Raw genomic sequence first — 12,906 nt, 5'->3', positions numbered from 1 at the left:
TCACAGTAGAGGAAATTAAAACCAGGATAAGAATGTACAAGCAAGTAGCAGGGCACTGGAGGTGATTTATGAGGTCAGAAGTTGTGGCTTGGGTCCTCCTGAACACAGAGGGAGACAGTCCTGGCTGAGGGGCTATGCACTCTGCACTGTTCGTGGAAGTCCCAGGGATAAGATGATGACTCACCACCTCCTATCCTTCTCTCCACTCTCTAGCACCCTCCTCTTCCCTATTTTTTTTTTTTTTCTTTTCTTTCCTACTTTATCCTGGGCCTTCCCCATCCTGCCCTGAGTTTTATTTTGCCACTGTTTTCTCTACTAACTACCATCCTCTCCATGCCTCAGCTTCGAATGTAAACCCTTGGCTACCTAACTAATTCTATTAGCCAGAAACAGTTTCAGAGTTCATAGAATCCCTAGGAGGGTCTCAGGTAGCCCCTATCCAACATTTGAAATGAATTAAAATGTGAATCTCATTAAAAGCAACTCCATCTGCAGTGCTGGCTGATAATGGCAAAACTTCTTTTGGCTTTCCCCCAGAAGAACCTGGGAACCCCAGGAATATCCTGAGCTTGGTGCTTTGGTGATTCAATTTTAACTTTGGACATTTTTTTTTTTCTAAATCACAAATCCATTTTGAAATCTTAAGCTCTTGATTTTGCTCTGCAGCCAATTAGGGACAAGCCAACCCTTAGGAAATCTAAACATCAGCCCGGAAGAGTGGAAAGATCTTAGGCTTTGTTAAAGAGTCAGATGATCTGAGTTCAAATGTTGTGTGATTTGAGCAAATTACTTAACCTCCTTGAACCTGTTTCATTATCTTATAATAAAGATATTGACCAAGAAATAGAGCTTATGTATGTAAAACCCCAGCACAATGTCTGATTAAAGTAGCAGTTGCTATTATCCTCGTTCTCCACCTCTTTCTTCCTTTTGGGTAACTGAGACTTATTGTCCTGAGATTTCCTGGCCTCTGGTGTCTGCGGGACTTAGAGACTGCCAGAATGGTTGCTGGAACGAGGGGGAGACCTGGAAGTGCAGGCTGGGAGGAAAATCCGTGCCTGGGCCTGACGCCCTCCTACCTCCTACATTTTGCCTTGCCCCCTGCAGTTCTGTCCAAGAACAGCAAGCCCATCCACACCACCATCCTGAACCCGCACGTCCACGTGATTGGGGAGGACGCAGCTTGCATCGCCTACATCCGCCTCACCCAGTACATCGATGGGCAGGGTCGGCCTCGCACCAGCCAATCGGAGGAGACCCGGGTCTGGCACCGCCGGGATGGCAAGTGGCTCAATGTCCACTATCACTGCTCAGGAGCCCCTGCTGCACCGCTGCAGTGAGCTCAGCCACAGGTGCACCTGGTAGGGGGGGTGTGAGGTAGGGGACAGGTGGGATCAGAGGTAGGAAAGTCACACTGGGGGAGGAGATCTCGACCATCTCAGAGGCGTGGCAAAGGCGGGCAGACAGACTTGTGTCTGGCCCCAGGACTCCAAGTTAAGTTGGGTGACTTTGAACAGGTTACTTCCCTACCCCAAGCCTCAGTTTCCTTAGCTGTCAAAAAGAGAGAGAAAGTGGTTCCTATTTCTGTGAGTTGTGAGGATTAAATAAGATACTCCTAAGTGAAGCATTTGCTCTCAGCAAATGTGAAGTGATGTTATATTTAAATGCTAGCTTCTCCCCCATCCTCCACCTTCTCAGGCAGACTTGGCCATGTGTATAGTGTGTTTAAGTCCCTGGAACTCATCTGTGTGCTTATTGTCCTTTGTTCTGTTACCACATCTGTCCTCTTTGACAGGGGCATTAGGAGATCCCAGCCGGAGGTCAAACCTTCGCAGCCAGTGGCTCTGGAGGGCCTGAGTGACAGCGGCAGTCCTGTTCGTTTGAGGTTTAAAACAATTAAATTACAAAGCGGCAGCAGCCAATGCACGCCCCTGCATGCAGCCCTCCCGCCCGCCCTTCGTGTCTGTCTCTGCTGTACCGAGGTGTTTTTTACATTTAAGAAAAAAAAAGAAAAAAAAGATTGTTAAAAAAAAAAATGGAATCCATACCATGATGCGTTTTAAAACCACCGATAGCCCTTGGGCTGGCAAGAAGGCAGGAGTTTGTGTGACACCCGTCCTGGCATGAGCAGCCGGCTCACCCACCAGCCTTGAAGAGGTGAGCTCGGCCTCTGGCCTCCATGGACTTGGGGGGCCAGACGAGAACTCTGACAGAGCTCTGGGGGCTGTGATGTGATTGCAGCCCCTGAGGTGGCCTGCCTGCCCCAGGTCTAGGAATGGACTTCTTCTGAACTTGCATAGCGCCTAGAATGAGGCTGATGAGAACATCGTGGCCGTCAGACCTACTTGGGAGAGAATGCAGAGCTCCCAGCCTGCTGTGGAGGCAGCTGAGAAGCAGTGGCCTCGGAACTGAGGGACTGAGGGCCTGGACGTTGCTATACTGTTCCATTTAGTGTAGAAGGGAAGAGAATTGGTGCTGCAGAAGTGTGTCCGCTACAAAGCTGATGAGAAACCTCGTGTTAGTCTGACATGTACTCACTCATCCATTTCTATAGGATGCACAATGCACGTGGGCCCTGATACTGAGCCCTAATACCTGCAGCTGGGAAGAGGGAGGGGTTGCTGCTTTGCTTTGTGTTTGTTTTCTTATAACTTAGCAAGGAGAGAGCCACGCCCTGGTCAGGGCTCCCCTTGCTGCCTTTGGCAGTTCTGTTTCTGTGCTAATTTGGACCATCCTTGTCTTGCCTTTTCATGGTGGTGGTCCCCGTGCTGACCCTCATCTGGGCCTGGGCCCTCTGCCAAGTGCCCCTGTGGGATGGGAGGAGTGAGGCAGCGGGATTGAGTTGATGGTTGTTTCTATGCATTCAGGCTGCCCTCAGGACTGCCTCCCTTCTTACTCTTCCCTTGCTGCACGTCCATCTCTTTTCCTGTCTTTGAGATTGACCCGACTGCTCTGGCAAGAAGAGGTGTTCTCTTTAAAGAGGCCTCTCTACTGACCACCTGAAGTATATGACTTACTGCTGGACAATCTGCATGGGCATCACCCCCCCTCACCTGCATGTACCCAAAAGAGGTGTCCAGAGCCAAGGCTCCTACATTCATTGTCCCTCTCTGTGCTCAAGGAGTTCCATTCCTGGAGGGAAAGATCAATTCTCTAAGCAGACAGCAGAGAAGATAATGGAGGAGCAATTGGTCATGGCCTTGGTTTCTCCAGAACAACTGTGCAGACTTATATGCACAAATATCTGCACTATTGGGGGAAAGGTGGGTAAGCCCTAGCTTCCTGGACTACCTTCAGGGGGCACAGGAGCTGGGAGAAGAGGCAAAGCTACAGGTTTACCTTGGAGCCAGCTGAGAAGAGAGCAGACTCACAGGTGCTGGTGCTTGGGTTTAGCCAGGCTCCTCTGAGCACCTCATGCATGCCTCAGCCCCTGGGCCCTCGCCCTTTCTTGCCCTGCAGCCTGCAGTACCAGCACGCAGACGCCTTCACCACAGGGTTTGGTTTTGCTGGCTTGAAGAAAAATGGTCTTAGAGTTCATTAAGACCCATAGCTTCATATGGCTGCTCCAGCCCCACTTCTTAGCATTCTTACTCCTCTTCTGGGGCTAATGTCAGCATCTATAGACAATAGACTATTAAAAAAAAAATCACCTTTTAAAACAGGAAATGGAAGGCATTTGATGCAGAATTTTTGCATGATGACATAGAAATAATTTAAAAATAGTTAGTGTTTGTTCTGAATGTTGGTAGACCCTTCATAGCTTTGTTACAATGAAACCTTGAACTGAAGATATTTAATAAAATAACCTTTAAACAGTCCATTGTGTTACTGCTGTTGGAGGCTGATGGCCAAGGGCTTAAGATTTAGCAGCCTGGGTTACAGGGCCCCAGACGGAGACATGTAGCTTCTCCCACTCCCTTGGGGCCCGTTTTAGAATAAAAGTTCCTCACAAACTCCTCAGCCTCCAAGCAGCCCGCCCGGCTGGCTGCGGCGGCCAAGGCGAGTCAGGCTGGGGAGCTACGCTGCGGGCCCGCGGCGGTGGGCCGGGGTCTCGCCCCGCCCCCGGCCCCGCCCGCGTCAGGGGCCGCCCCGCCCCCTCGCCCTCCGTGGGCCCGCTCGGCTCCCCCTGCGCCAGGCGGAGTGGACGAGCCCGTAGCCTGGCCCCGCCCCCGCCCCGGGAGCCCCGGCGCCCGACGCTCGCCGGACTGTGCCACCGGGCGGGGAGGTGGGGGAGCGCCTCTGCGGGCGGAGCGCGCGGCCCGCCGTCCGGGAGGCCGAGGCTGCCCAGGGCGCTGCGGAGGGCGGCTCGGCTGCCCGGCAGCTCAGCAGCGCGGCTGCGAGGCGCGGACTCCGCGGGGACCCGAGCGGGCGCCGCGAGCGGCAGCGCGCCGCCTCCCCCCCCGGGTGGCCGCGGTGGTTGGGCCCGGCTGCGGCAGAGCGTTCGCTCGGAGATGGCGGAGCCGCGGCGACGCGGCCAGAGGCCCCGAGAGCTGGGAAGCCGGGCAGCCCCGGGACGCGGCGGAGCCCGGGGCCAGCGGGGACGCCGCCTAGTCCGCCGGGTGAGCCGCCCTTGAGGGTAACCACCCCCACTCAGACTGTGGCCCCCCCCCCCCGCGGTCGCCCGCAGTTCTTCCCCTCACACTTCCCCTCAGTGTTGCCACCATCACCACCCGCGAGCTTGTCCCGGGCGGCCCTCGGCGCGGCCCCGCGCTGCCCTCTCCCGCGGCCCTTCCACCCGCCGCCCTCCCGGTTGCCTCAGTGCCCTCGGTGCGGGGCTCCGCCTTCCCTCTGGGCTCTCCCAGCCCGACGCCTGCGTCGATGTCACCCCCGGCTCTCCTCAGCGCGTCCCTTGCCGGGGCTCCCGGCTGGCGCTCCCTTGGCGTCCACCTGTGACCGCATGTACCTCCTCCGCAGGGACCCCCCCGTCCGTCCCCCCCCCCCCGGTGCGCCAGCCCCGCATCCCGTCGTCGCTGCTCGGCGCCCCCTCCTCCGCCAGCGGCCGCTGCGCTCGTCTCCCCGCGCGGGGCCCCCAGCCCCGCCTTCCCGGTCCCTAAGCCCGGGTGCTGTCGCCCAGCCCAGGCCCGGTGACCCCCGCGGTTTCTGCCCCCAAGACCTCCCGGCGCTGCCCACACGCGCAGCACCCCTGCCCGGTGTCCCTGCTTCGGGGTTTGCCATCCCACCCCGCGCTCTACCCCAGTAGCTCCCGGGGCGCCCCTTCCCTGAGTATCGCTGCTGCTTCTAGGTGTGAAGCCGACATGCAGCGGTTTACGAGCACCGGCTGTGGAGCTTGACGGGCCTGACTCTGAAGCCCTCCACTCACTGGGCTGTGTAATCCTGGGCAAGTTACTAAGCTTCTCTGGACTTCAGATTACTCCTGTGTAAAACGGGGATAATAATAGTATCTACTCCTTACCTACCTCCCAGGGCTGGTGTGAGCGTTAAATATTTGGAAAGCTCTTAGAAGAATGTCTGAGGAAGAGTAAGCTCTCAGTAACTATTTGCTGTTTTTCTTATCATTAATGGGTGAGACACCCTGAGTGTCCACTACCCCCCCCCCCCGCCCCCGTGATGACTTCTCACTACTCCGTTTTCCCTTCAGTTTCCTTTAACTCTTGGGATTTACCCCTTCCCATCACCATTTTGATCCTCCCTGAGCTTTTTTTTTTTTTTCCTCTCACGTCCATTAATTTGACCCAGGCCAAAGCCCAGCTGTTCTTAAATTATCTCCCAATTCCAAGGAACCCTGTCTCTGCCTAATCACCCCTGAGATGTGTGTGTCTGGGAGGGGGGTAGTAGAGTAGGATTGTCAGTCATTGGCCTTATGAGGAATGGCTGAGCTGGAGAGAGGAGCAGTAAAGCTTCTAGAAGCAGTCTATCTATTTAAGAAAACAGTCTCCAAAATTAGGCCTCCCTGAAACTGTTTTCTGATCACACTGTCCTTACCTCTCTCTTATTGGTTGGATATGACTTAAGCTCCTGTTGCTCTCATCCAGCCCCACTCAGTTTGCTGTTTTTGAAACAGGCTTCAATCCCTCGTGTCTCCACAGTTTAGCTCAGGACCTTCCTGAGCTGTTCAGTGATGAGGATATAGTATCACCTAGGCTAAGTTAGGAAGGAAAGCTAAAGTGATAGAGAGAGAGACTCTGGAGTCAGCTCTCCGGGTTATCTCAGGCCCCAGTGATGTGGCCTGCCCTGGGGCTACATTTTTGTCACCTCTCTGACACTGGTGCAGGTGAGGTGAAGGGCAGGGGCTGAGTAATTTTTCACAAGCAATGGAAAAGAGAGTTCCCAGGTTCTGGATTTGGAAGTGAATTGACTGATTACTTAGCAGCATTTCTCTTGCCTCTTCAACTCCCCCCACCCTAGCGTCCTCCTGACTGCAAGTTCGTTAGTGCTTTTAGCTTGTGATGTTGGGTTTGATTGATGAGGAAGATTAACAGACTCATGAGTTTCCTCTTATCTGATATTTCGTTGGAGCACGGGACTTGTGGGGCTTTCCGTCCCTCCCTCCCAGGCCAACAGAGCTCCTGCTGGCTGACCAACTGCTCAGTCTTGGGCTGGGAACTTTTTTCAGAGCAGGTTCATTTTCAGCCTCCTGGACTGTTTGATCTCTTGTTGAGATTTATTCCCTTCCAAACCTTGAATATACTGCTCTAGCTCAGAAATTAGCTCAGGAAGGGGAATTTAGACAGTGTTTTCAGAAAGGGAACAAGCTATGAAATGAAAGTATGAGACTCGGATTGTGTTGTTCTTCTGCAGGAGCTTTTTTTGGAAAAGAAATCATCCTGTGAGCAGGAGGTAAGAGAGATGCGTGAAGAGGGGAATGGATTAAAGATACACTTTCAGGTGGAGAAGTAACCCATTGATTTCTCTGTCTTATAAATAGTGAGAGCAGAGATGATGAACTTTGTTAACCTTTGATGTGAGGAGCTCAGCAGGACGGAGAGTGGAACCTCGCTAGATTTGCATCCTGAAGCCATGGAGCAGGGGGCCATGGTGACCTGAGACCAATGGACTCTGTCCAGTTGCCCCTTATTGCCCCTTCTGACTCCCCTACCCTAAAGTGAGGGTACTTGACTCCTGCTTTTCAGGGGACTGACCCTGAGGAAATCCTTTTCCCTTATTTTCCTATCTTTCTACCCTCCTGAGAGAGCCCCAGCCTATAGAACTCCTACCTCCCATCCCCTGAGGTAGTCCCCATCCCTGCCTCCCCTTCCCCGCCTCCCCTTCCCCCGCCATGCTCAAGCTGTGGAAGGTGGTACGCCCAGCTCGGCAGCTGGAACTGCACCGCCTCATACTGCTGCTGATTGCTTTCAGTCTGGGCTCCATGGGCTTCCTGGCTTACTATGTGTCCACCAGCCCCAAGGCCAAGGAACCCTTGCCCCTGCCCTTGGGAGACTGCAGCAGTGGTGGGGCAGCTGGCCCTGGCCCTGTGCGTCCTCCAGTCCCGCCACGGCCCCCCAGGCCACCAGAGACAGCCCGAACTGAACCTGTGGTCCTTGTATTTGTGGAGAGTGCATACTCCCAGCTGGGACAGGAGATTGTGGCCATCTTGGAGTCTAGTCGTTTTCGTTATAGCACCGAGCTAGCACCTGGCCGAGGGGACATGCCCACACTGACTGATCATACCCGTGGCCGCTATGTCTTGGTCATTTATGAAAACCTGCTCAAGTATGTCAACTTGGATGCGTGGAGTCGGGAACTGCTAGACCGGTACTGTGTGGAGTATGGTGTGGGCATCATTGGCTTTTTCCGAGCCCATGAACATAGCCTACTGAGTGCCCAGCTCAAGGGCTTTCCCCTTTTTCTACACTCAAATTTGGGGCTCCGGGACTACCAAGTGAATCCTTCTGCCCCCCTACTGCATCTCACACGCCCCAGCCGCCTAGAACCTGGGCCACTGCCTGGTGATGACTGGACCATCTTCCAATCCAATCATAGCACATATGAACCAGTGCTTCTTGCCAGCCTTCGGCCAGCTGAGCCCCCTGTGCCAGTACCAGTGCCTCGCCGGACCCGGCTTCCCACTGTCATACAGGACCTGGGGCTTCATGATGGCATCCAACGGGTGCTCTTTGGCCATGGCCTTTCCTTCTGGCTCCACAAGCTTGTTTTTGTTGATGCTGTTGCGTACCTCACTGGCAAGCGCCTCTGCCTAGACCTTGACCGCTACATCTTAGTAGACATCGATGACATCTTTGTGGGCAAGGAAGGTACCCGCATGAAGGTGGCTGATGTTGAGGTCAGTCTTTTTCCTGCAATTTATTTCCTTAGAAGCTGTTTCAAGCTCTATCCTATCAGACTACCTACCCTGACTCTGAGCTTGTCATCGGTATAATCTCTGCCCTTTTCAGTCAGGAAGTACACTGCTTCTCATTTTTCTTCTGTTTAGTGTGCTCTCATGATTTCTCATGTTCCTGCCACCTTTTCCAGGCTCTGTTGACCACCCAGAACAAACTCAGGACCTTAGTCCCCAACTTCACCTTCAACCTGGGCTTCTCGGGCAAGTTTTATCATACTGGTGAGTATTCTTCTGCCCTCTCAGCATATCAGTCTTAGTGTAATCTGTCCCTTCACTGTTCATCTTCCTGGGTAGACAAGTTGGAGAAAAGGGGCAGGGTTTGGGATCAAAATGTTGTGCAGAGCGGGCGGCGGATGTGAATTTAGGTTAGCATGGTTGGCTGGAAGACAGGTTAGCGGGGGGACAGATAGGCTTAGGTAGGCAGAGGTCAACAATCTTGTCCAAAGAATGGAAGGTGGTCAGTATTGTTACGGAACAGAGGAGGGCACAGGGCCCAACTGGCTGTGGTCAGTGGTCAGTGTGTGATCATAGGGACAGAGGAGGAGGATGCAGGGGACGACATGCTGCTGAAGCACCGCAGAGAGTTCTGGTGGTTCCCCCACATGTGGAGCCACATGCAGCCACACCTGTTCCACAATCGCTCCGTGCTAGCTGACCAGATGAGGCTCAACAAACAGTTTGCTCTGGTGAGACACTTGGATCTCGTCCCCATACTTTTGCCCAAAGATAATGCTTCCTTTTCAACCTTCCCCTAATGGGTACCCTTTCCCTACCCTGTCCATTTTTCTTTCCGTGGAGGCATCCCCACCCTCTTTACCCTCTACTCCCTAAACCTCACCAGGTCCTGGTGAGAGTCTATGCCATTCCCAGGAGCATGGGATTCCCACGGATCTGGGGTATGCTGTGGCCCCCCACCACTCGGGTGTATACCCCATCCACACGCAGCTCTATGAGGCCTGGAAATCTGTGTGGGGCATCCAGGTGACCAGCACTGAGGAGTACCCCCATCTCCGCCCTGCCCGCTACCGCCGTGGCTTCATTCACAATGGCATTATGGTGAGGGACCCCCAACACAAACTTGAATCAAACTCCTATGTTTAGACAACCACCACCCTGCATTGACTTCCATCCTATCAACTTCTAGTCCAAGTTTACATAATATGGGGTAGAGGGGTAAAACATCATAGTGCACATACTAGGAGTTTTACTGGTATAACTCAGTCCTCTACAAACCCAAGGAATCATAATGCTGTAGGACTTTTGTTCCTTATCTGCTTTTCATTCCACCTTTCAAATCTCATCTCTTCCCCCCCCCCCCCCCCTTCTTCTAGGTACTGCCACGGCAGACGTGTGGCCTCTTCACTCACACAATCTTCTATAACGAATATCCTGGAGGTTCTCGTGAACTAGACAGGAGCATCCGAGGTGGAGAGCTCTTTCTGACAGTGCTGCTTAATCCGGTAAGGTGCTGAGAGGAAGGGCTAGAAGACTGGAGGGCCGAAGTGTATGGAAGCTGGGACCTTTGCTTACCAAGCCTGATTCTGAGGTGGGGTAGGCTCTCCAATTCTGACATGCAGGCACCCCCTTACAGATCAGCATTTTTATGACCCATCTGTCCAATTATGGAAATGATCGGCTGGGCCTGTATACCTTTGAGAGCCTGGTGCGCTTCCTCCAGTGCTGGACACGGCTGCGCCTACAGACCCTTCCTCCTGTCCCTCTCGCACGAAAGTACTTTGAACTGTTCCCTCAAGAGCGAAGCCCCCTTTGGCAGGTATGGGTGGAGCTCAGGGTGACCAGAGATGTGATGACGGTGGGGAGGAAAAGATTAGACATCTGATTCTTTGCTTCATCTTCAGAATCCTTGTGATGACAAGAGGCACAAAGATATCTGGTCCAAGGAGAAAACCTGTGATCGGCTCCCCAAGTTCCTGATTGTGGGCCCCCAGAAGACAGGTGAATCATCCCTAGCTAACTTCTCTTTACCTGCCTTACACCCAAAGGATTCTTTGGCCAAAGAATTCCCTTCACATACCCACTCCTCCTTAATCCAGTCTCTTTAGACAGTGTTTCTTAATTCTGGTGGTGCATCAGAACCATCTGTGTTTTGTTTTGTTTTGTTTTAAAGATCCACAAGTGAGGGCACCTGGGTGGCTCAGTGGTTGAGTATCTGCCTTTTGCTCGGGTCATGGTCCCAGGGTCCTGAGATCAAGTTTCATGGGGAGCCTGCTTCTCCCTCTGCTTATGTCTCTGCCTGTGTGTGTGTGTGTGAGAGAGATGAATGAATAAAATATTTAGAAAAATCCACAAGTGATTCTGATCCAGTCAAGGCTGAAAACTATTCTAACACTTCCCTGGGCTTCTCTCAGTCTTTGCATCTCTCATTCTAGTTTGTCCAAAGGGGATATTACTACCCAGAGTAGTTATTTTCTCATCTCCTTAAAGTCCGTGTTGTTGATCTGGTTTCTTTCCCACAATAGCCTGAACTTTCTCTCCTGCTTAGGGACCACAGCTATTCACTTCTTCCTGAGCCTGCACCCAGCTGTGACTAGCAGCTTCCCTAGCCCCAGCACCTTTGAGGAGATTCAGTTCTTCAACGGCCCTAATTACCACAAGGGCATTGATTGGTGAGACTGGGACCCTTGGAATGTTTCTCAGAGGAACACTCCCTTCCCTCAAAATACCCCGTTCCAACTTCCACTAGCACAGATGTTTGGCCCCTTCACTTTGCAAATTCTCTGCCTCTCATCTGTACTACTTCCTAGGTACATGGACTTCTTCCCTGTCCCTTCCAATGCCAGCACTGACTTTCTGTTTGAAAAAAGTGCCACCTACTTTGACTCAGAGGTTGTACCACGTCGGGGGGCTGCCCTCCTGCCACGAGCCAAGATCATCACTGTGCTCACCAACCCTGCTGACAGGGCCTATTCCTGGTATCAGGTGAGCCTGAAACTAAGGATACATTAGGGCTTAAGTGAGGGAAGTGGTGACTGCCAGAGCGACAGAAGGAAGAGGGTAGGGAAACTAAGCCAGTCGCCCTGGGGAGGGGTTCTTATGCTGTTTATCCACACCAAGGTTTATCCAGACCAAGAGTAGGGCAGAGTAATTCTCTCAAATCACCCATCCCTTCCCTTCCTATTCCTTGTCCTTCAGCACCAGCGAGCACATGGAGACCCAGTTGCTCTGAATTATACCTTCTACCAGGTGATATCCGCCTCCTCTCAGGCCCCTCTGGCACTTCGCTCCCTGCAGAACCGCTGTCTTGTCCCTGGCTACTATTCCACCCATCTGCAGCGCTGGCTGACTTACTATCCCTCCGGACAGGTACAGTCCCCCAATAGACCCTGTTGGGGTCCCCCTTCCCTTCCTCTTCCTTCAGTCTAGAGGCTTCTAAGGAATACAGAAGAAACCACATCCCTGTCCCTTTAGTTGCTGATTGTGGATGGGCAAGAGCTGCGTACCAACCCAGCTGCCTCAATGGAGAGCATCCAGAAGTTCCTGGGTATCACACCCTTTCTGAACTACACACGGACCCTCAGGTGGGAGAGTATGACCCAGGGGAGGAGGAATCTGGGGGAAATGGGGAAGCAGGTTGACCATGTCTGTTTGGAAGAGATGTGTGTCCCTGTGAGCTGGGAGAGGTAGTGTACATTTCTGGGGTTTGAATTTCCTTCCTCCCTACCAACCAGTGGCCTCTTCTTGTCAAGCAGGTTTGATGAAGATAAGGGATTCTGGTGCCAGGGACTTGAAGGTGGTAAGACTCGCTGTCTCGGGAAGAGCAAAGGCCGAAGGTATCCAGATATGGACACTGAGGTGAGTAAAGCCTGGGACGAGGTATCCCTCTCTACCTCTAAGATCTCATCCTTGTCCCACTCCTTACCATTTCTGCCTCCATTTTTCTCCTGTTAGTCCCGCCTTTTTCTTACGGATTTTTTCCGGAACCACAATTTGGATCTGTCGAAGCTGCTAAGCCGGCTTGGACAGCCAGTGCCCTCATGGCTTCGGGAAGAACTGCAGCATTCCAGTCTGGGCTGATGTCCGGGCCTCCTGTACCAGCAAAAGCCCCCTGCTTCCCTAAAGGGCAAGCCCAGAGCAGGGCCCACAAGGGGGATAGAGTGGCCCAGCCCCTGCCCCTTCTACCTCAGTGGCCCCCAGGCCTGGGATGGCTGAGAAGGGAAGGGCAGTCCTTTCCCACAGCTCTGGGGTCTTATAAAGGGGCTTCCCTTGATACCCCACATCATGGTACTAGGCACCTTTGACCCATGGTCTTGGAAGGTGGGCAGGAATGAAAGGGTCCAGGCAGGGTGTAGAGGAACTTATTAATCCAGTGATTTCCCTCTTCATCCTCAGCAGTATATCTATCTATACCTGACTATGGGAGGGACCCCCTACTGTGGGATCAATGGGATCTACCTGTGGCCCGGCCTCCCTAATGTCATTCACATTGAATGGGGACGAGGCCGGACAGTGGCTCATAGAGCTAAGTATGAGCCCTAGCTGTGGGCTAGAAATGTCCTTAAATAAACATCCTTATTTTTCTGTTTTGTCTGCCTCACTGGAGTGGGAGGAACTTAGACTAAAGCAAGTATCAGTCTTTTCCCCCA

The 12,906-nt window shown here is 53.0% G+C and overlaps 2 protein-coding genes across 25 annotated transcripts in view; both read left to right on the top strand.

The window, feature by feature from the left end:
- CAMK2G (calcium/calmodulin dependent protein kinase II gamma) overlaps window positions 1–3,818 on the top strand; it is a 54,821-nt gene extending 51,003 nt beyond the window's left edge. For 16 of the 17 annotated variants that reach the window (XM_072756274.1, XM_072756278.1, XM_072756270.1 and 13 more), the window contains 2 exons: window positions 1,108–1,352; window positions 1,796–3,818. In XM_072756274.1, the coding sequence (XP_072612375.1) occupies window positions 1,108–1,340 (233 nt within the window). In that variant the 3' untranslated portion in view covers window positions 1,341–1,352; window positions 1,796–3,818. The remainder of the gene's footprint in view (window positions 1–1,107; window positions 1,353–1,795) is intronic. The other variant, XM_072756280.1, reaches the window with a different exon arrangement.
- Window positions 3,819–4,415: 597 nt separating this feature from the next.
- NDST2 (N-deacetylase and N-sulfotransferase 2) lies at window positions 4,416–12,841 on the top strand. Of its 8 annotated transcripts, none has more exons than XM_072756259.1 (16): window positions 4,416–4,559; window positions 5,243–5,338; window positions 6,760–6,798; window positions 6,887–8,242; window positions 8,434–8,521; window positions 8,834–8,988; window positions 9,173–9,358; window positions 9,634–9,762; window positions 9,894–10,076; window positions 10,162–10,258; window positions 10,806–10,929; window positions 11,068–11,242; window positions 11,507–11,626; window positions 11,732–11,841; window positions 12,013–12,115; window positions 12,212–12,841. In XM_072756259.1, the coding sequence occupies exons 4-16, from the start codon at window positions 7,238–7,240 to the stop codon at window positions 12,335–12,337; spliced, it is 2,601 nt and encodes an 866-aa protein (XP_072612360.1). In that variant the 5' UTR covers window positions 4,416–4,559; window positions 5,243–5,338; window positions 6,760–6,798; window positions 6,887–7,237; the 3' UTR covers window positions 12,338–12,841. The 8 variants fall into 8 exon arrangements, with proteins under 8 accessions (XP_072612360.1, XP_072612358.1, XP_025860596.1 ...); XM_072756257.1 differs by having other exon boundaries at window positions 11,456–11,626; XM_026004811.2 differs by having other exon boundaries at window positions 5,243–5,479; window positions 11,456–11,626.
- The last annotated feature ends 65 nt before the right edge of the window (window positions 12,842–12,906 follow it).

The sequence above is a fragment of the Vulpes vulpes genome, chromosome 4 (assembly GCF_048418805.1).
Source record: "Vulpes vulpes isolate BD-2025 chromosome 4, VulVul3, whole genome shotgun sequence".
NCBI lineage: Eukaryota > Metazoa > Chordata > Mammalia > Carnivora > Canidae > Vulpes > Vulpes vulpes.
This window is presented reverse-complemented; position numbering and strand designations above follow the sequence as displayed.

Coding starts and splice junctions, on each gene's coding strand:
- NDST2 (XM_072756257.1), top strand. CDS start 7,238: ATGCTCAAGCTGTGGAAGGTGGTACGCCCAGCTCGGCAGCTGGAACTG. Junction 9,359..9,633: donor TCATTCACAATGGCATTATG/GTGAGGGACCCC, acceptor CCCTTCTTCTAG/GTACTGCCACGGCAGACGTG. Junction 10,930..11,067: donor TACCACAAGGGCATTGATTG/GTGAGACTGGGA, acceptor ACTACTTCCTAG/GTACATGGACTTCTTCCCTG.